The 25,672-nt window shown below is 45.9% G+C and overlaps 1 protein-coding gene across 2 annotated transcripts in view; it reads left to right on the top strand.

Annotated features, from left to right (window-relative positions):
- The window catches only part of LOC137426524 (galactoside alpha-(1,2)-fucosyltransferase 2-like), a 77,688-nt gene extending 52,492 nt beyond the window's left edge, over nt 1-25,196 (top strand). For both annotated transcript variants that reach the window (XM_078779388.1, XM_078779387.1), the window contains exons 2-3: nt 10,707-10,886; nt 23,993-25,196. In XM_078779388.1, the coding sequence (XP_078635514.1) occupies nt 10,736-10,886; nt 23,993-24,906 (1,065 nt within the window). In that variant the 5' untranslated portion in view covers nt 10,707-10,735 and the 3' untranslated portion in view covers nt 24,907-25,196. The remainder of the gene's footprint in view (nt 1-10,706; nt 10,887-23,992) is intronic.
- Nucleotides 25,197-25,672: the final 476 nt, after the last annotated feature.

Here is a 25,672-nt window from a genome sequence, read left to right as displayed (position 1 = left end):
GAGATGCTAATCGATGTGCTCGGGAGACCAATACGTTCGCCATGGGCGGGTCGTGCCATATGAGCAGTCAGAAATGACCGAGCGAAGTTACCATCGAAATGCTGAAGCAATTTTACACCCACCCCCAAAATGCAGCACACAGTATGCCAATCAAGATATGCAATGCAAATTCAAAACAGGGGAATAAATGCAAATCCTTCACTCAGAATCAAGAAAAAAACACAGGGTACAACACCCAGGAAAAGCTAAATCGTAACGAAAAGAAATCCCGCTGATATGCAGCGGCAAAGTTCAAGTAATTAAAGGACAGACAGGTGCCAAGAAAAAACAGACAAGACAATTAAACGACCCACCCGGTATCCCTAGCTAATCCCAAAGGAGAGGGAGAGGGTAGCAAAATAACAAAGAAATATTCGCCAAGATATAAAGAAAATGAAAAGTAAAATAAAACCGGGAGGGTAGGGGAGGATGGGAGGAGGGGAATTTAGGCCTGTTTCAGATGGCGTCCTGGCTGCCTCACCCCAACCACATGTCCCGAGGGTGGCGCCTCCACTCCACTCTGCTCTTTCTCAGTGGGTGTCCCCCAAACTCCATGAACGACTTGCCCAGAGCAGTTCCTGCAAGACCACGAAGCCGCACGTTGCCTCCGGCCGGCTCAGACGAAACTTGACGAGGAGCAAAAGCTTCTGCTTCCTCTCCCATTTTTTGCTCACGATCGCACGTGTACCAAGAAAATCCTCCTCCACCCCAATGTCTCCGGCACCGACTGTGTCTCCAACAGGCAGCCCTCAGAGATTATTAATCAAAGCCGCAAAAAGCTCACACAGGCCGAGTTTCTCGTCAAAACTTGGACCGTGCATCCTGCGTTCGTTTTCACCATTTTCCACCGATCCGACGCACTCTTCTTCCACCTCGTCTTATCTTTTATTTTTTTTCTTCCCAGAGGTTCTTTCTCTATTCAATTATGTAGAGCTCCGGTGGGAGGGAGAAGGTCGATAAGGAAGATCTTTGTTTGTTTTTCTTAAACAAAAGAATAAAAATAAAGTCGAAAAGGAAGGAAGAAAAAAAGAGCAAATCTGGTTTCATAGCCGGTCCTGAATTTCACATAAGATACACCCCCAAACGATCACAGCTTCTCGTCATTGCAAAGCCCAACCCCACGAGTGTACAATCATTAAACAATCCACCCCATGAATGTAACACCAGTTTGTTGGAGGTGCATACAGCCATTCCACCAGGAAAAAGTTACTTTCTGAGGACAGAACATTTGAACAAGCTTTGGCTGCGGCTGAGGAAACGGATGAAAAGGAAGTAAAACAATTCAACTATGGAGAGCCAGGGGTGTCGGACTCCGTGGGCTTTACAGCGAGTATAAAAAAACAAAACAATTCGCATCGTGGTCCTCGTTTCAAGGATCAGTCGGAAAAACGACCCTACCGTTTCCAAAGGAAGAACGTTGCTACAGATGTGGCTCTACGGAACATCTGGCTGATACATACAAACATCCTCGTACCATCTGCGGATACTGCCGGCATGAGGGTCATTAGGTTAAGGTGTGTTTGAGGAAACAGCAAAAGTGCAAAACGTCTTTTGAAACAAACCCATCATGTTATAGCTTCGAGCGATGAGTCAGAGGACGAGCTGGACTGGATACGATGCATTTAATGCATATTAACTCCACATCTGTTTCAAAAAACACGACTCCTCACTACCAACTCGAAATCTCCATCGACGGAACAGAGATTTCGATGGAAATTGATACGGGAAGTTCAGTTACTCAACTAAACAGTCGTCATTTTCAACGTTTGTCCGGTGACATCAATACCTTGAAACCAACTTCAATATTATTGAAGAGCTACACAGGTGATGTCATCAAATGCTTTGGTGAGAAAAATGTGTGTTCAAATTGGGGAGAAATGTGGTTTTGTTACAGTGCGGTGGTCGATGGAGCAGGACCTTCATTACTGGGTGGAGATATTATTTCAAAATTTTCCCTTCCCAAGGAAAATATTTTCAATTATTCAGTTCCCATCACCACCGATGACATCGTCAGGCAATACCCTGAGTTGTTTGAAAACAACGCCTTGGGAAGGTTGAGAGGGGTACAGGTAATGCTGAATGAGCAGGACGATGATCCAGTATTTATTTATTTTTTTGTATACAAGATCGAGGCTCGTGAAAGAGCTACCATGAATTACACAAAAAGTCAAACCGACACATAAAACACAAAATAAGGGGAGCGGGAGACAAGATGTGGAGAGAGGGGGCAGGACACAAACACAACATTTGAGAGCAGGGACATCGAGAGAACTGTGGGAGGGAGAGGGCTTGGTGGGAGGTGGGAGAAGAATAAAACATATGGACACTGCAAGGACTTCCAGGAAAGAAGTTGGAATTTCAAAAAACTGGATCTGTGGTGAATTAGCGGGGGTAGAAAAGGTCAAGGTTTTGGATGGGGGAAGATAAGAGATGGTGGTGAACAGCTGTTTCAAAGACCTGGAGGGAGGAGTGGGATTGAAGATTTTGGCAGTTTAACCATAAGAGGGTTGCTGGCAGATCTTGTTCGACCTGTAGGAATATTTGGGGGACAGAGCACAGAGAGAGCTGGGGGAGCAAGGCCGGAGAGGAGTCGGTGGAAGACAGAAAGACCACCAACCTGCCTGCAGTGAGTGAGTGAAAGGCCCTCGGAGTTAGCTTCATCGCAGGAGATTCCAATGATTCTGAAAGCTTTTGTTTCAACGGCGTGAAGCCGAGCTAGGTGTGAGGCAGGAGCACCGGCCCAGAGGGGGGAACAGTATTCAATTGGGCTGCGGATGAAAGCCTTGTATGTGGTGAGGAGCTCAAGTGTGCCAAGGAAGGACTTCACACGACGGAGAATGCCTAGTCGGCGACTGGCTTTGGAGGCCAGCTTGGAAATGTGGTTTTCCCAAGAAAGATCATGGCTGATAGTGAGACCCAAAAGCTTGAGTGACAGAACTTCTTGGAGAGGATTGTTGACAAAGTAGATGGGAGGGTTTTCCGGTCGGTCTTTTCGGAGAGACATAGTTAGAGTGTGAGATTTGTCAGGATTGAAAGACATGTGCCGCTTGTTTGACCAGTCTGTGATTTTGTCCAGGTGTGCAGAGAGTGAGGAGGCTGCAGACTGCCGATCTGAGGGATGAGGAATGGAGCAGCAGGGAATGGAGTCATCAGCAAAGAGATAAAGAGGATTTTCCAGAGAGTCAGAGAGATCATTAATGAAGACCGGAAAAAGCACAGGGCCCAGAACACTACCTTGGGGAACTCCATCCAGAACAGGAAGGGGAGATGAGAGAAATACATTCACGGCCAAACGTTGACGACGACCAGAGAGGAAGTCCGCAAGACATGCGTGGAGATTTCCATGGATACCACAGGAGGAGAGTTTGGTGAGCAGAGCTGGGTGCCAGACTGTATCGAAGGCACGTGATATGTCAAGTGGGACAGCTCTGATTTCCTGTTTGGCATTGAGGACCTCCATCCATGGTTGAGACAGCAGAAGCAACATGTCCAGAGCAGACTGACCTGGTCTGAATCCAAATTGATGATCGGAGATCAAGCCATTGGAGAAGAGGAAGGATTTGATATCCGAAGCAATGATGGATTCCATGACTTTGCTGATAATTGGGAGCAGGCTGATTGGTCTGTAGTAGCAAGGATCTGTTTTTACACCTTTTTGTGTAAAGCGGTAATGTTTGCTGATTTCCAAGATACTGGCTGAGCAAAAGAGAGGGTGAAAAGAACAGAGAGAGGGTGGGATAGAGTGGCAGAGCAGGATTTTAGGACCTGTGGGCTGATGCCGTCTGGTCCAGTTGCAGAATCAGAGTCGAGGTCTGACGAAAACTTCTCCACCTTGACAGGAGAGAAGGACAGAGTCCAGGAGCAGTTGGGTTCGACTGGGTAAGGTGGGAACAGAGAGAGATGGGTTTGGGACACAAGATTTTGAGGCAAACACAGAGTTGAGGCATTCGGCTTTGTCACATGCGGTGTCAACTGTGTTGCCATTTGAGGTAAGGGAGGGGATGGAGGGGAAACAAACACCAGAAACGGATTTGACAAGACGCTACCAGGATTTGGAGGAAGGAGACAGGTTTGAGAGTTCAATCTTGAGTGTGGAGAGACAGTCCTTCCTGGCACTCCTGAGGGTAGACACACACTTGTTCCGAGCTTGGTTGAAGGAACTGAGATTGCCTTCAGTTGGATTTGCCTTCCAAGAGGAAAAGGCAGGTTGTTTCAGGGGATCTGCCTCACCACAAGATTCAGTGTACCATGGCCTTAAAATGGCCTTAAAACGATCATTCATTATATATGAACAGGAGGAAGGGTAAGACAACTGAAGACGAGATGGGATAAATCTGTGCATGAGAGAGAGCAGTTTGCTTTGGAAGAAATCCCAGGAAGAATTGATGTCAGAGGCAGTAGAGATGGGATACCAGTCCAGATGATTGATGGCTGCTTGCAGACCGTGCCAGTTGGCCTGTGTGAAATGCCAGACTCATCGACGCTGAGGAGGCTCTCTGAGAATGGCCAGAGAGATGTCCACTTTAAGAAGCACATGATCAGAAGAACCGATTGGAGCAGAAGAAGAGCAGCAGACATTTGCCGGGAAGTTTGTCTTAACCAAGCCGAGAAGAGAAGATACTCCATTGACTGAGATCAGGGTCAGGAAATTAACAGATTGTGTCAGTCCCAATGAGTCGCAGAAGTCCTTTGCTGACGTGCCATGGCTGGTGAGAGAGGAACCCACACCCAGCCAGCTGGCATGATGACAGTTGAAGGGACCACAAAAGAGGAAGAGAGAGTTGGGTTGAGTGGATAGAAGTTGGTACATGTTGTCAGACAGCGACATGTAAATGGAGTCATCACTGTTTGGAGGACGGTACGGAACACATATGAACAAAAGGTGGGAGCGAAGGGGAAGCTGTAGCCAAAGGTACTCCTGGGGGTGAGGTGGAGAGGGGGCAGTGCAGAGCGAGTGATGAAGAGTTTTTGATAAAGATAGCAACCCCACCTCCAGGACGAGGCTCAGGTGTATCATACCGAAGGAGGGAGTAACCCGGGAGAGATATTAAGGAATCAGAGACATCATGAAGAAGGAAAGTTTCTGTTAAGCAGATCAAGTCTGGTTGGTCAGAAGCAACCTGCATGGAGAGATCAGTCAAGTTTGAGTGAAGGCCCTGGATGTTTGAGGTCCATTCCGTTGATGAAGAGGAAGGGGGAGCATCGGATACAGAACAGGGGGGGGGGGGGGAGGGGTAGGTTAAGATGTGGAAGAGGAAGAAGAGGTAGGGAGAGCTGTTGAAAGTGTGTCAGAGATTTCAGAATAGCTATGAGAAAGGGAAGGATGGGGCGGACAAAAGGCTTGATGGTGATTGGGTGAGGCACAGTGAGGTGTTATTTGAGGGGGGGCAGAGCGAGGCAGAAGGTTGGGGGAGATGGAGATGAGAGTTGGAAGGGGGAAGAAGCGGGGAGGACACTTTGAGGAGGAGGGGTGAGAGGTGGGAAATGGAGGAAAATGAGGGTGGGGAGATTTGAAGGGGAGGGGTGAGAGGAGTTTATGAGGGGAGGGGTTAGGGGGAGTTTATGAGGGAAGGGGCAAGGGGGGGTTTGAAAGGGATGGGGGAGACTTGGAGGGGAGGGTGAGGGGGGAGTTTTGGAGGGGAGGGGCAAGGAAGAGTCTAGGAGGGGAGGGGTGTGGGGAAGATTTGGAGGGGAGGGGTGAGTTTGAATTTTAGAAAGTGTACGATTCATGGGAAACAAACATTTGTTGCAAAATGAGTTTCTTGTGACCGTTGAGTCAGAGATACGTTTAAGGACACTGGAGGGGGGGGGGGGAGGAGGAGAGGTGGAGTGCAAGTGAGTTTAGGGAATGAAGGAAAGAGGAACTGTGAGAGATGGAATCTTTTTTTGGAATGAATAGATTTGGTGAGCAAGTCGAAAGCACCCTTTTAAAGAAGAGGAAGAAAAAGGTGTTATCATATACGACAGAATACAGCACTTCAGGGGAAAGATTAAACATTTTTAAATTGAACAGTGAAAACTATCTGGGAAAATGGGGGTGAAACACGTGGTCGAAGGAAGGACGAACGAATAAGAACAACGAATAAACGAATGAGAACAACGAATAAGAACAGAGAAGGAAATGTTTTTGTTTTTTTGTTTTTTTTTAGTTTAGATTTTAAACAAGGAAGTATGGGGTGAAAAGACTGGGAAAAACTGAGAATGAAAGTAAATGGACCACAATCGACCAGTGAGAGAAAATGAAGCCTCAAGGTAGGAAACAATGTACTAGGCGCAAAAAACCCGGCACGAAATAACCGACGATTTTTTTCATACAGGTATGATAGATTAGCACCGAGAATCTTCCTCGGGACACACTATAGGTACACACACCGAAAGATAAATACAGTTTAGACAAAAATACAATTGTGAACAATTACTTAACTTCAAAAGCATGGAGAGCATGTACAGCTTCGAAAAACCGTCGCCGACAAGATCTCGCGAGATGATGATGGTTGGTTGACCAGGCTTTGGACAAGCTTGAAAAGGATGGGGTCATTGAGAGTTCGGTACTCAGAATGGGCCTCACCCATTGTGCCGGTCATTAAACCAGGATGGCCAGTTGCGGATTTGTGGTAATTATTCTGGCACCATAAACAAATATTCCGAGTTGGAACAATACCCAGTACCTACACTGGAAGAACTGTTAAACAAACTTGTTGGTGGGAAGAAGTATACGAAGCTTGCTTTGTCCCTAGCTTACCACCAATTAAAGTTGACCCCTGGGAGCAGAAAGTACACTACGGTAAATACACACCGAGGCCTGTATCAGTACCGATGGCTCTCATTTGGCGGAAACAGCCGTTCCAGTTTTTCAACGTACCATGGAGAATTTGCTAAAAGACCTTCCCAGGTGCTGCGTATACATTGATGATATCCTGGTGATGGGAGAGAGTGATGACAACCATTTTAAAAACCTTCACAGGTTTTTTTAAAAGGCTGGAGGAAAACGGAATTACATTAAAACATGACAAGTCCCACCTCATGCTGGAAGAGATTGAGTATGTTGGATTTGTTATTTCGGCTGCGTGGGTGTTCCCGACAAAACAGAAGCTTGAAGCTGTCCAACAGGCAGGGGTTCCCGAAAACGTGGCTGAATTAGTCATTCCCTTCGCCTTGCAAATTTCCCTTCGTCGTTTTGTTTCAGATTTTTCCGAAATCATGTCTCCTTTGTACAAGCTACTAAAAAAGGAGGTGAAATGGAAATGGGGAAAGGCCGAGGGTAACTCATTTGAAAAAATTAAAGCTGCTTTATGCTCCAGTCACGTACTACGTCATTACAACCCTCATGCCTGCTTGGTCCTTAAGGCGGACGCATCCTCTGTGGGTGTAGGGGCAGTCCTACTTCAACCCAGCCCAGAGGGTGAGTTAGAGCCGGTGGCCTACGCATCAAGAACTCTGAACAACGTGGAAAAAAAATACTCCTAGATTGAGAAGGAGTCATTGGGAATAGTTTTTGGAGTGACAAAGTTTCGGCAATACCTCCTGGGGAGACATTTCACGCTAATGACAGATCATAAGCCTCTGGTAACTGTTTAGCGAGCACAAACCCGTGTCACAGTTAGCGTCAGCAAGGATAAAGAGATGGTCCTTACTGTTGGCCGCTTATGACTACACCATACAGTTCATTACAGGCAAGAAAAACGTTTATGCAGATTTCCTCTCATGAAAACCCATACTGGGTCATCCTACAAATCCTGAACGAGTGACTGTGGAGGTATTTCTGGTGAAAATGATGAAATTGTGAATGCCGCTATCGTCGCGGTTGAAACAAAGAAGGATCCAGTTCTCTGCAAGGTACTTAATTTCACAAAACATGGTTGGAATGAGAATCCGGAGGAGGTGATTTGGCCTTATCACAACAAAAGGCTGGACCTTTCTGTGGAAGAGGATATTGTACTGTGGAACTGTCAGTGGTTATTCCCACATCGCTTCAGCAGATTCTACTCACTGATTTACATGTTGAACATTCAGGCATGGTAAAAATGAAACAAATGGCCAGGAGATACCTGTGGTGGCCAAATATCGACAAGGATATTGAAAGCACCATGAAATCGTGTGTAATGTGTCAGGAGAATGCAAAGGCTCCGCCGGGGAGCCAGCCCGCATCGTGGTCTTGGCCTGCCGGTCCCTGGAAACGACTTCCTCTAGACCTGGAGGGCCCTTTTAAAGGGAAAATGTTTTTGGTTCTGGTAGACGCTTATTCAAAGTACTTAGAAATAATTCCCTTGGTGAACACCATGGCCATGACCATTATTCAAAGCCTTCGACATGTTTTCCGTGTTTTTGGTCTGCCGGAACCCCTTGTGACTGATAACGGCAGCAAATTTACCAGCGCCGGGTTCCAAGAGTTTCTCATGACAAATGACATTAAACATACCCTGACTGCCCCAGGACACCCTGCTACGAATGGTTTGGCAGAACGTTATGTCGGTCATTTTTCAGAAAAAAATGAAAAAAATTGGAGATACCGGAGAGCTGGTACAATCCAAACTGGACAGATTCCTGTTGACATACAGGGCCACGCCTACCTCGTTTGGGAAATCACCTTCAGAACTGTTAATGAACAGACAACCTAGAATAAGGCTCAGTGCTCTTGGAGCTAACCAAACCAAACAACAAGTGAAGGTGTTCCAAGAGAACCTCGGACATGTCCCAAAGTTCCAGCAGGGTCAACTCGTGTTTGCGCGAAATTTTGGAAAAGGTCTGAGCTGGGTTCCTGGGACTATATTTCGGGTCATTAGTCCAATAAATTAGGATGTGCAAGTAAACGGGTTGGTGTGGAAGAGACATGAAGAACAACTACGTCCCCTGAATGTGACCACCCCTTCATGTTTACAACCCAGGGGTGAAATGGGGGGCCCCGACCAATTCCCAGTCTCGCTTTCTGGACCCTTGTCTCCAACTGGTCTTGTTGGGAGGTGGAGTCAGAAAATGTATATTCCATTTACACCACCTGTTGAACGAGCTGTTCTTTCCGATCAGCATTTTGATGACTCGATTTTTTTCTCCACGGGTTGATCAATTTGGGAACCCGGAACCGGTTGTAGATGAACCCGTGCCTTCCCCATCATCTGGTCAACTACCTCATTGGGTTGGCGAGTCCAGAAGATTTCCGGTGCGAGAAAGGAAGAAAACGCGAAGACTAATTGAACAATGCTGAGTCTGTGTATTTGCCTACCACCTGGTTGGATGAGAAATTTGTTTTTTTGACCCCTCTAATCTAACATTTGTGAAACTGAGTTAATTGTAGGTTGGTTTGGGAAATCACCTGAACAAACTCCTGGCCATTTGTTTCATTATTTATTTATTTGGCATGGGGGCAGTGTACTTTTAATGCATCTGTACTTGTTCTCTTCTTTTTGTTTGTAGAGACGAGTGAATAGCTTTAATGAAAGAAAATCACCTGAAATCACCTGAAATGATAAACGGTTTAATGTGATTGTGTTATCTGGTTTCTATGACAGACGAGTGCAGTGATCTTAATGATGAACTACCTATTTGTTGTAAGATTTAAAGTGGGGGGGGGGGCAGTTGCTGTGTCTGTTGGTTTCGGGTACCACGTGATTGGGGGCTAATGGAGGAAAGGTGCGCATGTGCAGAAGAGAGAAAATGCCGAATAAAGAAAACCTCTTGATTCTCGTTCCTGTTGCTGTTTACTGAATCTACGGACACTACCGTTTTGTTGGGAAGACGTAACGCCGATGCTTTCGATATTTGATGATCATTTTAACAAACGGTTTTAACAATTTGTTTGTGTTTCACACTGAATGAAAAACGTGAAGGTAGAGCATGGCGATTGTGATATATAACAGGTTCGACGACATGTTCGGCCTGAACGAAATTGGAATCAAAATGGCGGTGTGTGGAGAGTCAGCCGCCGTACTGCTGTAATGACATCAGACGTAACGCATCACCCTGTCATGTGACCAGATTCTCAGCTCTGATTGGTATACATTTGAGGGGACATACAGACGCACAAACATTGTTCTAGATGGCTTTGCCCTATGGGCTACGCCGTAAAAACCCTTGCAAAACAGAAGAGTTGGCTCGCACCAAGTCAACTGCTTGGGGTAAGTATTCTATGAATAACGTCGTTAATTTTTTGATTAGTCAATTAATTTATTAATTACTTAATTATTATCAATTTATTAATTATTTATTTCTTTTCTTTCTCATCTGGGCAATATTTGAGACACTTTTTGGCCTAGGAAGTTTGTACTTGGCCATGACAGTGACCAAGTGATTTGGCTATAAAGGGTATTTTGGATTTATTGATAAATTAATTATTCGATTATTTGTTAAATTTTTCGATTAATTGATTAATTAATTTTTACAAACTTACAGATTCAGATCAAACAGTGCTGGTTTAGGTATTCTATTAGCCAATTGATTAAGAAATAAATTATTTTATGATTACTCTATTTTTATTAGGCAATTAATCAATCATTTAGTGCACACCGCTCTCTCCCAATTCCAGCTCCATGTGCTGCAGGGCAGCATCGCCGGGTGCCTAAAGTGCTCCAGCAATGTTGCGCGCTGGAGGATATGTTATTTATTTATTTATTTGGCATGGGGGCAGTGTACTTTTAATGCATCTGTACTTGTTCTCTTCTTTTTGTTTGTAGAGACGAGTGAATAGCTTTAATGAAGGAATATGACAACTCAACTAACCAGGATGAGAGGTCGTGGTGAAACTACCAGAAATGTCATCGGGTGGATGAGGGTCCTTGCCCTGCTTCTGATCTGCAGCACATTGTGTTTCACCTACGTTTTCTTCACATTTTTACCATCCTCTCCGAATATAGGTAAGAGATGCTTGAATCATTTTCCCTTTGGATGCGTGGACTTCCGAAATAAGAACAATTTATTACAGCAGGACGAGCCAACGGCAATGGAATGGATGGATCTCGACACGAAAAGACAGGCAGACAGACAGAGGACGACACTTCTCACTTTAAAACTGACAATATATTCGTGTTTTTTGTTGAGTGAAGAGAAAAACATCTTGTTTTTAAAATAGATCAAACCTAATTTAGAAGCGAATCAGTATTCCTTTATAAGCAACTAGCAGAAGTACCCGACGTTGGCGGGCGGGGGAGGGGAGGGGGGAGGGGGGAAGGAGAGGGGAGGAGGGTGGGAAAGGGGGGGAAGGGGAGGAAGGGGGAGGGAGGAAGGGGAAGGGGGAGAGGAGGGAAGGGGGGAAGGGGAGTAGGGGAGTGGGGGGGGGGGAGGGGGTTCATATATACACTACTCACAACAAGTTAGGGATATTGGCAGGTTCTTCGGTGTGGTTGATTTTGTGTATTAATTATGTTGAAAAAAGTTGTTGGTGTGATGGAATCGACATCCAAGATACGACACTGATGTCATTCTCCTCATGGCCGCTACGCGACACCTTCGCGGCTTCTATATATAAGAGGCTGCCATTTCAGCGCGGACAGGAGATGTACAACCATAGTCGAAATGTAACTCTCTCTAGCTCATCTGGGCTTCCATAGAAAGGTAACGATTCTGCTATATATGTATCACAAGCTCGCTTATAGTCATACTACCTGTACGCACCTGTATTCAACCTTTGTTGCTCATGAAATGCTCTGATTTAATGCCTGTTGCTTGAATGTATTCTTTTAGGAAGTACTGCAGATCTAAATGATATTAAAGCCTACCCAGAGGTCAAGTCGTGTCTGAGCTCGATTTTCACGACAGTTGGTCCTAATTCTATGGTTATTAATGAGTGTGAAAAAACACAGCATTCTTGATTTCAATACCCTGACCCCTATTAAAAAAACTAACTCCCACAATATCCCTAACTTATTGTGAGTAGTGTATGCTGGTGGGTGAATGCAGTGGCGTCACTAGGGTTGGTGTCACGCAGTGCGGTAACACACGGTGTCACTCCCCCCCCCCCCCCCCATGGACCTCCTCCCATACCAGACAATACAGAATCCTTAGTAATGTTTTTTTTTTACTAATGTTACTCGTAAATCGTAATTCCCGTATATCACTGAATATAATGGCAATAGTAGTGAGCATAAACAACTAGCAAAATTAAAATTACACCTTTAACCCTCTGGAGTCTCCGAGCCGATTCTATCAGCTTCACGCATGCGCCAAAATGTCTCCAAGCCGATTCTATCAGCTTCACGCATGCGCCGAAATGTCTCCAAGCCGATTCTATCAGCTTCACGCATGCGCCGAAATGTCTCCGAGCCGATTCTATCAGCTTCACGCATGCGCCGAAATGTCTCTGAGCCGATTCTATCAGCTTCACGCATGCGCCGAAATGTCTCCGAGCCGATTCTATCAGCTTCACGCATGCGCCGAAATGTCTCCGAGCCGATTCTATCAGCTTCACGCATGCGCCGAAAACTCTCCAAGCCGATTCTATCAGCTTCACGCATGCGCCGAAATGTCTCCAAGCCGATTCTATCAGCTTCACGCATGCGCCGAAATGTCTCCAAGCCGATTCTATCAGCTTCACGCATGCGCCGAAATGTCTCCGAGCCGATTCTATCAGCTTCACACATGTGCCGAAATGTCTCCGAGCCGATTCTATCAGCTTCACGCATGCGCCGAAATGTCTCCGAGCCGATTCTATCAGCTTCACGCATGCGCCGAAATGTCTCCGAGCCGATTCTATCAGCTTCACGCATGCGCCGAAATGTCTCCGAGCCGATTCTATCAGCTTCACGCATGCGCCGAAATGTCTCCGAGCCGATTCTATCAGCTTCACGCATGCGCCGAAATGTCTCCGAGCCGATTCTATCAGCTTCACGCATGCGCCGAAATGTCTCCGAGCCGATTCTATCAGCTTCACGCATGCGCCGAAATGTCTCCGAGCCGATTCTATCAGCTTCACGCATGCGCCGAAATGTCTCCGAGCCGATTCTATCAGCTTCACGCATGCGCCGAAATGTCTCCGAGCCGATTCTATCAGCTTCACGCATGCGCCGAAATGTCTCCGAGCCGAATTTATCGGTTCTAACCGCATTCAAATTTACCGCGCAATTACCGCCTCCTGGATTCGATGTGCATAATATATGTTGGAACCCATCTGTGGATCGGTCCCATCGGCCGATGGGTCTGACCCATCTGTGGATGCACGAGAAATGACAATGCAGACCCATCGGCCGATGGGTCTGCGCCATCTGCGGATGTGTTGTTCACCTTGAAGGAATGTGTATGCATCATAATTCATCTCTGTAAAATTCTGTTTAACGTATTGTATCCGTATTCCGTAAATTGTATCCGTAATTGTATCCGTAATTGTATCGGTATTGTATCCGTAAATTCTGTTTAACGTATTGTATTGTTTGTGTTAAAAATCATCTCTGTTAAATTCCTATCACATGTAATTCCAATGACTGTGTACCTGATTGAAGAGCACCATTCTGTCAACACATTCCTTCAAGGTGAACAACACATTTTTTTTTTGTTTGTTTTTGTTTTTGTATACTGAATCGAGGCTCGTGAAAGAGCTAACATTTATTTCACAAACAAATCAACCAGACAAACAAAACACACAAAAATGAGGGAGCGGAAGACAAGATGGGGAGAGAAGGGGAAGCACACAACCACAACATTTGAGAGCAGGGAGAAGTGTGGGAGGGAGAGGGCTTGGGGGCAGGAGGCATGGGAGGGGGAGGGTGGGGGGGGGAGGTATAAAACACAAGGGGACCGAAATTAGCGGGGGTAGAAAAGATCAAGGTTTTGGATGGGGGAGGATAAGAGATGGTGGTGAACAGCTGTTTTAAAGACCTGGAGGGTGCAGTGGGATTGAAGAGAGTGAGGGAGTTTGTTCCAGAGGCGGGAGAAAAGAGGAATGAAGGAGTGAAGGTGAGCAGAAAGTCTTGATTTTGGCAGTTTAACCATAAGAGGGTTGCAGGCAGATCTTGTGCGACCTATAGGAATATTTGGGGGACAGAGCCCAGAGAGGGCTGGGGGGGCAAGGCCAGAGAGGAGTCGGTAGAAGACGGAAAGACCACCAACCTGCCTGCGGTGAGTGAGTGAAAGGCCCTTGGAGTTAGCTTCATCACGGGAGATTCCAATGATTCTGAACACTTTGGTTTCAACAGCGTGAAGACGGGCTAGGTGTGAGGCAGGAGCACCAGACCAGAGGGGAGAGCAGTATTCCATAGAGCTGCGGATGAAAGCCTTGTATGTGGTGAGGAGCTCAGGTGTGCCAAGGAAGGACTTCGCACGACGGAGGATGCCCAGTCGGCGACTGGCTTTGGAGGCCAGATTTGAAATGTGGTTTTCCCAGGAAAGATCATGGCAAATATTGAGACCCAAAAGCTTGAGTGACAGAACTTCTTGGAGAGGATTATTCAGAAAGTGGCTGGGAGGGTTTTCCAGTCGGTCTTTTCGGAGAGACATCGTAAGAGTGTGAGATTTATCAGGATTGAAAGACATGTTCCATTTGTTTGCCCAGTCTGTGATTTTGTCCAGGTCTGCAGAGAGTGAGGAGGCTGCAGACTGCCGATCTGAGGGATGAGGAATGGAGCGACAGAGAGTAGAGTCGTCAGCAAAGAGATAGAGAGGATTTTCAAGAGAGTCAGAGAGATCATTGATGAAGACCAGAAAAAGCACAGGGCCCAGAACACTACCTTGGGGAACTCCAGCCTGAACAGGAAGAGGAGATGAGAGAAACCCATTCAGGGCCACACGTTGACTACGACCAGAGAGGAAGTCCGCCAGCCATGCGTGGAGATTTCCATGGATACCAAAGGAGGAGAGTTTGGTGAGCAGAGCAGGGTGCCAGACCGTATCGAAGGCACGTGAAATGTCAAGGGAGACAGCTCTAATTTCCTGTTTGGCGTTGAGGACCTCCATCCATTGTTGAGAAAGCATAAGCAGCATGTCCAGAGTAGAGTGACCAGGTCTGAAACCAAATTGATGATCAGAGATCAAGCCATTGGAGAAGAGGAAAGATTTCATATCTGAAGCAATGATGGATTCCATGACTTTGCTGATAATTGGGAGAAGGCTGATTGGTCTGTAGTTGCTGGGATCTGTTTTTGCACCTTTTTTGTGCAAAGCGGTGATGTTGGCTGATTTCCAAGCAGATGGCAGATGACCTTGAGCAAAGGAGAGGGTGAAGAGAACAGAAAGAGGGAGTGAAAGAGCAGAAGAACATGATTTTAGGACCTATGGGCTGATGCCATCAGGACCAGTTGCAGAATCAGAGTCGAGGGTTGACAGAAACTTTTCCACCTTGTCAGGAGGAAAGGACACAGAGTCCAGGAGCAGCTGGGTACGACTGGGTACGGTGGGTACAGAGAGGGATGGGTTTGGGACACAAGATTTAGAGGCAAACACAGAGTTGAGGCATTCAGCTTTTTCACATGCGGAGTCAGCCGTTAAGCCGTTTGAGGTGAGGGAGGGGATGGAGGGGGAACAAACACCAGAAACAGATTTGACCAGACGCCACCAGGATTTGGAAGAGGGAGACAGATAAGAGAGTTCGGTCTTGAGAACGGTGAGATATTGTTTCCTGGCTCTCCTGAGGGTGGACACACACTTGTTTCGGGCTTTGTGAAAGGAAATGAGATTTCCTTCCGTTGGATTTGCTTTCCAGGAGACGAAAGCAAGTTGTTTCAGGGCAACAGCCTCACCACAAGATTCCGTGTACCATGGACGGGAGGAAGGGTATGACAACTGAAGACGAGATGGGATAAATCTGTGCATGAGAGAGAGCAATTTACTTTGAAAGAATTCCCAGGATGAGTTGATGTCAGAGGCGGTAGAGATGGGAGACCAGTCCAGATGATTGATGGCTGCTTGAAGACCGTGCCAGTTGGCCTGAGTGAAATGCCAGACTCGTCGACGCTGAGGAGGCTCTCTGAGAATGGTCAGAGAGATGTCCACTTTGACAAGCACATGATCAGATGAGCCGATTGGAGCAGAAGAAGAGCAGCAGACATTTTCAGGGAAGTTTGTCATAACCAAATCCAGAAGAGAAGATGCTCCGTTGACTGAGATCTGGGTCGGGAAATTGACAGATTGTGTCAGTCCCAGTGAGTCGCAGAAGTCCTTTGCTGAAGAGCCATGGCTGGTGATAGAGGTACCCACACCCAGCCAACTGGCATGGTGACAATTGAAATCACCACATATGAGGAAGAGAGAGTTGGGATGGGTAGATAGAAGTTGGTCCATATTATCAGACAGTGAGATGTAGATGGAGTCATCGCTGTTTGGTGGACGGTACAACACACATATGAACAAAAGGTGGGAGCGAAGGGGAAGCCGTAGCCAAAGGTATTCCTGGGGGTGAGGTGGAGAGAGGGCAGTGTAGGGCGAGTGACGAAGAGAGTTTTTTTTATAAAGATAGCAACCCCACCTCCAGGACGAGGCTCAGGTCTATCATACCGGAGGAGGGAGTAACCTGGGAGAGATACCAAGGCATCAGAGACATCATGAAGGAGGAAAGTTTCTGTTAAGCAGATCACATCTGGTTTGTCAGAAGCAACCTGTATGGAGAGGTCAGTCAAGTTTGAGCGAAGGCCCCGGATGTTTGAGGTCCATACCGTTAATGAAGAGGAAGGGGGAGCATCGGGTCCAGAACAGGGGGGGGGGGTAGGGTAAGATGTGGAAGAGGAGGAAGAGGTAGGGAGAGCTGTTGAAGGTGTGTCAGACATTTCAGAGATTTCAGAATAGCTTGGAGAAAGGGAAGAATGGGGCAGACAAAAGGTTTGATGGAGATTGGGTGAGGCACAGTGAGGTGTTATTTGAGGAGGGGGAAGAGCGAGGCAGAAGGTTGGGAGAGATGAAGGTGAAAGTTGGAAGGGGGAAGAAGCAGGGAGGATGCTTTGAGGAGGAGGGGTGAGAGGGGAGTCTCGGAGGGGAGGAGCGAGGGAGAGTCTCGGAGGGGAGGGGTGTGGGGGGAGTTTAGGAGGGAGGGGAGGGAAGGGGCAAGGGGGGAGATTTGAAAGGGATGGGTGATGGGGAGGATTTGGAGGGGAGGGGTGAGATTGGATTTTGAAAAGTGTACGATTCATGGGAAACGAACATTTTTTGCAAAATGCGTTTGAGACCTTCGAGTCAAAAATACGTTTGAGAACACTGGAGGAGGGGTGGAGTTCTGGATAGTTTAGGGAATGTAGAAAGGAGGAACTGTAAGAGATGGTATTATATATATTTTTTGGAATGAATAGATTTGGTGAGCAAGACGAAAGCATCCTTTTGTAGGAAAAGAAGAAAAGGGTGTTATAATATATGAGAGAAAATAGTTGTTCAGGGGAGAGATTATACATTTCTAACCACGTGATCGCGTGATCGCGAACGAAGAACGAACGAACAAAAAGAACAACAAATAAACGAATAAGACCTGTGAAGGGAAAAAATTTTGGGTTTTTTTTTTTTTTGTGAGTACAGATATTAAACAAGGAGGTACGGGGTGAACGACTGGGATGAAACAGAGAACGAAAATAATTTCAGCGCATTCGACGAATCGCTGAAAGAAAAACAAAACCACAAGGTCGGAGACGGTACGGTAGCCGAAGCCTACGAGTACTAGGCCGCAGAATACTCGATACGCAAATAATGTAGAACCCATCGGCCGATGGGTCTGCATTGTCATTTCTCGTGCATCCACAGATGGGTCAGACCCATCGGCCGATGGGACCGATCCACAGATGGGTTCCAACATATATAATAATAATAAGAGTAGACTCCAGAGGGTATAATAATAATAATAACAATAACAGTAGACTCCAGAGGGTTAAATTACAATGTCATACGCACAGCCGAAATGTATTTACATTTACATAGTTTCATGTGGTTAAAGTGAAAATTCGGTAAGAAAACAATAGAACTCGAGGTAAAAACGTTTAAGAACTACATCAAAATTATGTTGATTTTAACGTTAAACTTTATTGTTACATGAAATACATTAATGGATTAGGTTTGCATAATCAATAACGGCCCAAATAATGTAGAACTTGTAGACAAATGCATGTGGAAATATACTCATAAATGAAATAATACCATAAAAATAAACAGGAACAAATACACAAGCATTTCAGCACTTGGTGAACATCTCGACTAATTCAGAACTTTCCTTTCCTGGCCTTTACAGCTGCGAACTTGTGAATCACTTCATCGAAATCAATGCCTTTCGCCAACTCACTTTCAATTGATAATATCGCAAGATCGGAAAGCCTTGACTGTCCCATGGTAGATCGCAAATAGTTCTTTATAAGTTTCAGCTTCGAAAAGCTCCTCTCACATGAAGCCACAGACACATAGATCGTCAGAAATAATTTTAGGCTTAGTGAAAGGGCTGGGAGAAATTCTACGAAGTCCCATTCAGCTATGAATGTCAAAACGTCTAATGTTGCCCAATCTTTGGCTTCTTCCAGATCAATCTCTGCTGCTTTCAGGTGCCTTCTCAGCCTTGGTATTTCTATTGAAAGCTCACTCTCGGATACCTCATCATAGAAAGTGGTCAATTTTGGAATTGACACCTTCAACTGTTCTTGAGCGGCAGATATGAGACTCTTCACTTGAACAGCCTCAAACATGGCTGCTACTTCCTTGATAGCTCTTGATCTGATCTGGAGTTCAGAATGAAAGCGATCAATGCTTTCGCTCAAACCTGATTGATCTCTCCATTCAGGTTGCTACTGACAATCCAGACTTGATCTGCTTAACAGAAACTTTCCTCCTACAATATGTCTCTGATTCCTTAATATCTCTTCCTGGTTACTCCCTCCTCCCCGGTATGATAGACCGGAGCCTCGTCCTGGTGGTGGGGTTGCTATCTTTATCAAAAACTCTCTTCCTCACTCACCCTGCACTGCACTCTCTCCACCTCACCCCCAGGAATACCTCTGGCTACGGCTTCCTCTCCACTCCCACCTTTTGTTCATATGTGTTCTTTACCGTTCTCCAAACAGTAATGACTCCATTTACATTTCGCTGTCTGACAACATGGACCAACTTCTATCAACTCATCCAAAGTCTCTCTTCCTCATATGTGGCGACTTCAACTGTCATCATGCCAGCTGGCTGGTTGTGGGTTCCTCTCTCACCAGCCATGGCACCTCAGCAAAGGAGGTCTGTGACTCATTGGGACTGACACAATCTGTCAATTTCCCAACCCGGATCTCAGTCAACGGAGTACCCTCTCTTCTAGACTTGGTTATGACAAACTTCCCTGCAAATTTCTGCTGCTCTTCTTCTGCTCCAATCGGTTCTTTTGACAATGTGCTTGTTAAAGTGGACATCTCTCCGGCCATTCTCAGAGAGCCTCCTCAGCGTCAACGAGTCTGGGATTTCACTCAGGCCGACTGGCACGGTCTCCAAGCAGCCATCAATCATCTGGACTGGTCTCTCATCTCGACTGCCTCTGACATCAATTCTTCCTGGGAAATCTTCCAAAGAAAACTACTCTCTCTCATGCACAGGTTTATCCCATCTCGTCTTCAATTGTCTTACCCTTCCTCCCGTCCATGGGACACAGAATCTTGTGGTGAGGCAGTTGCCCTGAAACAACTTGCCTTTGCCTCTTGGAAGGCAAATCCAACTGAAGGCAATCTCAGTTAATTCCACCAAGCTCGGAACAAGTGTGTGTCTACTCTCAGGAGTGCCAGGAAGTACTATCTCTCCACACTCAAGATTGAACTCTCAAAACTGTCTCCTTCCTCCAAATCCTGGTGGCATCTGGTCAAATCCGTTTCTGGTGTTTGTACCCCCTCCATCCCCTCCCCTACCTCAAATGGCTACACAGTTGACACCACACGTGACAAACCCGAATGCCTCAACTCTGTGTTTGCCTCAAAATATTGTGTCCCAAACCCATCTCTCTCTCTGTTCCCACCTTACCCAGTCGAACCCAACTGCTCCTCGGCTCTGTGTCCTTTTCTCCTGAGAAGGTGGAGAAGTTTTTGTCAAACCTCGACTCTGATTCTGCAACTGGACCAGACGGCATCAGCCCACGGGTCCTAAAATCCTGCTCTGCCGCTCAATCTCACCCTCTCTCTGTTCTTTTCACCCTCTCTTTTGCTCAAGGTCATCTGCCAGCATCTTGGAAATCAGCAAACATTACTGCTTTACACAAAAAGGTGCAAAAACAGATCCTTGCAACTGCAGACCAATCAGCGTGCTCCCAATTATCAGCAAAGTCATGGAATCCATCATTGCTTCAAATATCAAATCCTTCCTCTTCTCCAATGGCTTGATCTCCGATCATCAATTTGGATTCAGACCAGGTCAAACTACTTTGGACATGTTGCTTCTGCTGTCTCAACAATGGATGGAGGTCCTCAATGCCAAACAGGAAATCAGAGCTGTCTCCCTTGACATATCACGTGCCTTCGATACGGTCTGGCACCCCGCTCTGCTCACCAAACTCTCCTCCTATGGTATCCATGGAAATCTCCGCGCATGGCTTGCGGACTTCCTCTCTGGTCGTAGTCAACGTGTGGCCCTGAATGGATTTCTCTCATCTCCCCTTCCTGTTCTGGCTGGAGTCCCCCAAGGTAATGTTCTGGGCCCTGTGCTTTTTCTGGTCTTCATCAATGATCTCTCCAACTCTCTGGAAAATCCTCTCTATCTCTTTGCTGATGACTCCACTCTCTGCCGCTCCATTCCTCATCCCTCAGATCGGCACTCTGCAGCCTCCCCACTCTCTGCAGACCTGGACAAAATCATAGACTGGTCAAACGAGTGGAACATGTCTTTCAATCCTGACAAATCTCACACTCTTACTATGTCTCTCCGAAAAGACCGACTGGAAAACCCTCCCATCTACCTTCTCAACAATCCTCTCCAAGAAGTTCTGTCGCTCAAGCTTTTGGGTCTCACTATCTGCCATGATATTTCTTGGGAAAACCACATTTCCAAGCTGGCCTCCAAAGCCAGTCGCCGACTGGGCATCCTCCGTCGTGCGAAGTCCTTCCTTGGCACAGCTGAGCTCCTCACCACATGCAAGGCTTTCATCCGCAGCTCAATGGAATACTGTTCCCCCCTCTGGGCCGGTGCTCCTGCCTCACACCTAGCTCGGCTTCACGCTGTTGAAACCAAAGCTTTCAGAATCATTGGAATCTCCTGCGATGAAGCTAACTCCGAGGGCCTTTCACTTACTCACCGCAGGCAGGTTGGTGGTCTTTCTGTCTTCTACCGACTCCTCTCCGGCCTTGCTCCCCCAGCTCTCTCTGAGCTCTGTTCCCCAAATATTCCTACAGGTCGCACAAGATCTGCCAGCAACCCTCTTATGGATAAACTGCCAAAATCTCGGCTCTCTGCTCACCTTCACTCTTTCATTTCTCTTTTCTCCCACCTCTGGAACAAACTCCCCCGCTCCCTTCAATCCCACTCCTCCCTCCAGGTCTTTAAAACAGTTGTTCACCACCATCTCTTATCTTCCCCCATCCAAAACCTTGATCTTTTCTACCCCTGCTAATTCACCCCGAATACACTTTTTTGAAATTCGAACTTCTTTCGTGGAAGTCCTTGCAGTGTTCATATGTTTTATACCTCTCTCTCCTCCACCCAAGCCCTCTCCCTCCCACAGTTCTCTCGATGTCCCTGCTCTCAAATGTTGTGTTTGTGTCCTTCCCCCTCTCTCCCCATCTTGTCTGCCGCTCCCCTTGTTTTTGTGTTTTGTGTGTCGGTTTGACTTTTTGTGTGATTAATGTTAGCTCTTTCACGAGCCTCGATGTTGTATACAAAAAAAAAAAAAAAAAAAAATGATATCCATCCTCACCTTTCCAGAATATGAGAGGATACTGCAAGGCATCATAGGCCTTATTAGTTTCAGAAATACGAATCAGTTTGTCATCTTGCTGTTGGAGAATGATGTCTCGCCGATTGAATTCTTGTCCAGATATGAGGACAGCCACATCCGTGGCTCGTGTCCATGGGGCCGGCGCTTGTAATTTAAGGGATGGCAGATGCTTCAAAATGTTAGGGATTGATAACAGGGGGAACCACACACTGGGGAAAATTAGCCTTAATCCCTACTACTAATTAGCATGTACTAATCAGAATTTTTTTAAGAATCACTTAAAAAATTCTACTGTCTGGATCCGGATCTGGATCTTCACCAAAATTGAATCAATTCTTCCTTGTGTCACAACCAACCGGTCCAACAAGTGTCGTCCAAATCCATCCACAACCTATTTGAGATATCCTGCTATGTATCGTTTTTGACGTTTTTGACATGACATTTTTTGTCGCCATCTTCCAATGGTGAAGAATCACTTAAATAATTAAATAACTCTCGTAACCGAATCCATATTCAGATCTTCATTGAATCGAATTGTCCTCGTCAGACACCCAACCACTCCACTAAATTTCGTCTAAATCCGTCCACAACTTTTTGAGATATTCTGCTATGTATCGTTTTTGGCCCAATCTCCCAATGGTGCAGAATCACTTTTAAAATTCTAGTAGCCGGATCCCAATCCGGATCTTCACCAAAATCTAATCATTTTGTCCTTGTCACATACGCTACATCTCTGCCAAATCTCGTCCGAATCCATCCACAACTTTTTGAGATATTTTAAGCTAAGCCCCAATGAGGGGGAACGCCGTCCTGTTGAAAAATGATATCGGGTTGTAGGTCTTCAATATGTGGGAAGGCGAATCCTTCCAACATGTTCATGTAACTTGTTGAGGTCACTGTATCCTCTGCAATGAAAAACGGACCCACCAAGTGGTCAAGCAGAAGGCCACACCACACATTCACCTCACAGAAGACTGTCGCGTATGTGATCAATGACAACGTGGGTGTTTTTAGAGCCCCAGATCCTCACTGTGCTGGTTGACCTTCCCCGATACATGGGCCCAAGCTTTGTCTGTGAACATGACCTTTTTCAGGTAATCTTCATCATCCTCTATGGGGCTGAGCATTTCCAAGGCAAGCACCTAGTATTTGGTCCTTCATTTGGTTTGAGTTTTTGCAGAATCTGTACCTTGTAGACATAAAGCTTCAATCTTTTATACAAAATCCTGTGTACAGTGGTGGTTGGTAGTCCCAGTTCTCTGGATGCTCGTCGGATTGATTTTCTGGGACTTTGTTGAAATGATTCACGCACTTGTTCAATGTCTGCTGCACTTGTGCTTGGTCGACCGGTACTTTTGTGTTTCTGACAATTTCCAGTCTCCTTAAACCTCTTGTACCACTCTTTGATAGTCGTCTGCAATGGTGGGTTCCTTCCATTCCTTTGGTTTGAAATTACGCTGAACTTGTATGTCGGATCTCGTCTCGATGAAGCATTCAACGCACTGAGCTTTCTCCTGTGGAGTCGCCATTTTCTTTTAAACTATACCACCAGACCTGAAAATAAAGAAAACTTTGAGTTTCTGTATCATATAAAACAAAGGGTGTCGTTGTATCATTTGTGGTACTAAATATAATATTAATAAAGCAAAGTCGTCCAGGTATTTTTGGAACACCCTGCATGTCACATTTTTGTTAACATTCCTAAACACAGAGAAGTACACCAAACGTTTTGTTTTCCACAAAACTCAATGGCACATTATTTATACACCAAACAAGCAAAGCAATACTAGCCTAAACGACGAAGCACATACATCACATTCACTGGACATGAGCACAAAATCATACACCACTCTCTACAAACCCATTTTCAAAACAGTTGCAATCAGTTCAGTCTTCCCAGCAAGACAAACTGCCTGGGAATTTTCTTGGCCGGTGGCATAAGTGGCTGACAGGCAAGTAGGTGGCACGACAGACCTGAGAGCAGGTAGGTGTTATGTCAATGCAGCATTGTTCTAGCCGCTTTGGCTGATGGCATAGGCAGATGGGGAGGCAGGCAGGAGCATGGCAGACACCAGGAGAAGCAGGGTAGGTGACCGACTTCATTCGTTTTGTAACAAGTATAAAGAGTAATGTACTGTAGTTCTGCACAGATGGTCCCTTTTTTAATCCCACGTTTTCTTTCAGTGCCATGGCGTAGAAATACGAGCTTCAAGAACTCCATGCTGCACCCACTGCCTGGAGTGTGGATTTCATCAACAAATGGACGACTTGGAAACCAGATGGGTGCATATGCAGCACTTTATGGACTTGCACAAATGAATGGACGTCAAGCGTATCTGTCAGTTAATTCAGCCAATGAACTGGGAGAAATTTTTCAGCTGACACTACCGAGGTTACCTGAGAACGAGAACAAGGATTTTAACAATTTCTTGCTCCATGATTGGTTGGAGGAATCGTATGAACATATCTCCCCAATGCGTGTTCATTTGACAGGGTATCTAAACTCCTGGACATTCTATGACCGCTACCGCGATGCAATTCTTCGGGAATTCACATTCCGCCCGGTGATTCGTGAAACAGCAGACACATTCCTCAGGAGTGTTGCAGCAAAAAGCAGTAGCCAACTCTCAGGTGCTAATATGACTTTTGTAGGTGTGCATGTACGAAGAGGAGACTACGTGAGGACTATGCAAGATGTATGGAAAGGTGTCGTAGCAGATGCACAGTACTTAATCAAGGCAATGACGCACATGCGCGGGCGCCACCCTGACTCTGTGTTTGTGGTGGCGAGTGATGATGTAACGTGGTGTCGTCAAAACATCAACGTATCACGAGGAGATGTGTACTTTGCAGCTGATGGCATCCCTAACGCAAGCCCAGGACAGGACCTTGCAGTCCTGGCGGCCTGTAATCACACCATAATGACAATTGGAACTTTCGGGTTTTGGGCTGGGTACCTATCAGGTGGTGATGTCATATACCTGGACAAATATGTCCTGCCAAATTCACGATTTTTGAAAGTTTTTCGGTATGAAGCTTTTTACCTCCCTCATTGGAAAGGTATCCCAGCCAATTCATCAGCTCTCAAAAATGATTGAAGTGCAGTATTGCATATTCAGGTTCTTGTGATCACCCGGATGAACTTGAGTCAAATTCTCGATTTATTTATTTTAATACAACAACGAGCCTCATGGAAGAGCAAAGTTTAACTTTTGGTGACATCATGTTGTGTTCACCACCATCATCTGTGCTTTTATGCTTGTGTTCTGGTTGATCGAGGGATTTACAGTACCAGGATAGTGGGAAGAAGTATGAGCGGGTTATATACAGTTGCTTTTTGAATAAACAGAATTGACTGGGAATCGGACACTTCGGACGTCTTTTCTTCCACACTAAAAACTGACAGTGGCAGCCATGAGCTATGTTGACTTCCATGAAGTTTAACGGGTGTCTCATCTGGGTTTGATTCCCGACCTGCCTTTCAACTGTCGGATTAGTGGGTTTTTTTCCTCTACATAGTCGAGGCTTGCAGAAGTGATTGAATTAGTACAATGAATGGGCATCCTGAACAAACAACGATTTTTTGCTCTGACCTACAAAAGGACATGGCAACAGTGGTTTATTATAGGAAAAAAAACAAACTATCTAACAGAAAACGATGATCACGTATCAGTGCGTTAGAATCCCAACAATCGCAGATTCGCACTTTGCAGAACCCAACTATTCGAGGTATAGAAAATGTGAACTGTTTCTACCTTCACGGGTCCTCGTGCTCCAGATACTCACGGTTTATGTTGGCACACATAATCCCCCCACCACCATCTCGCACAAACATCTCCCATAAACAATGGTCACACTGCCCCC

This window comes from Myxine glutinosa, chromosome 5 (assembly GCF_964187855.1).
Source record: "Myxine glutinosa chromosome 5, kmMyxGlut1.1, whole genome shotgun sequence".
NCBI classification, from domain to species: Eukaryota; Metazoa; Chordata; class Myxini; order Myxiniformes; family Myxinidae; genus Myxine; species Myxine glutinosa.
Note: the sequence above shows the minus strand (reverse complement) of the source record. Positions and strands in the feature narration are given on the sequence as shown.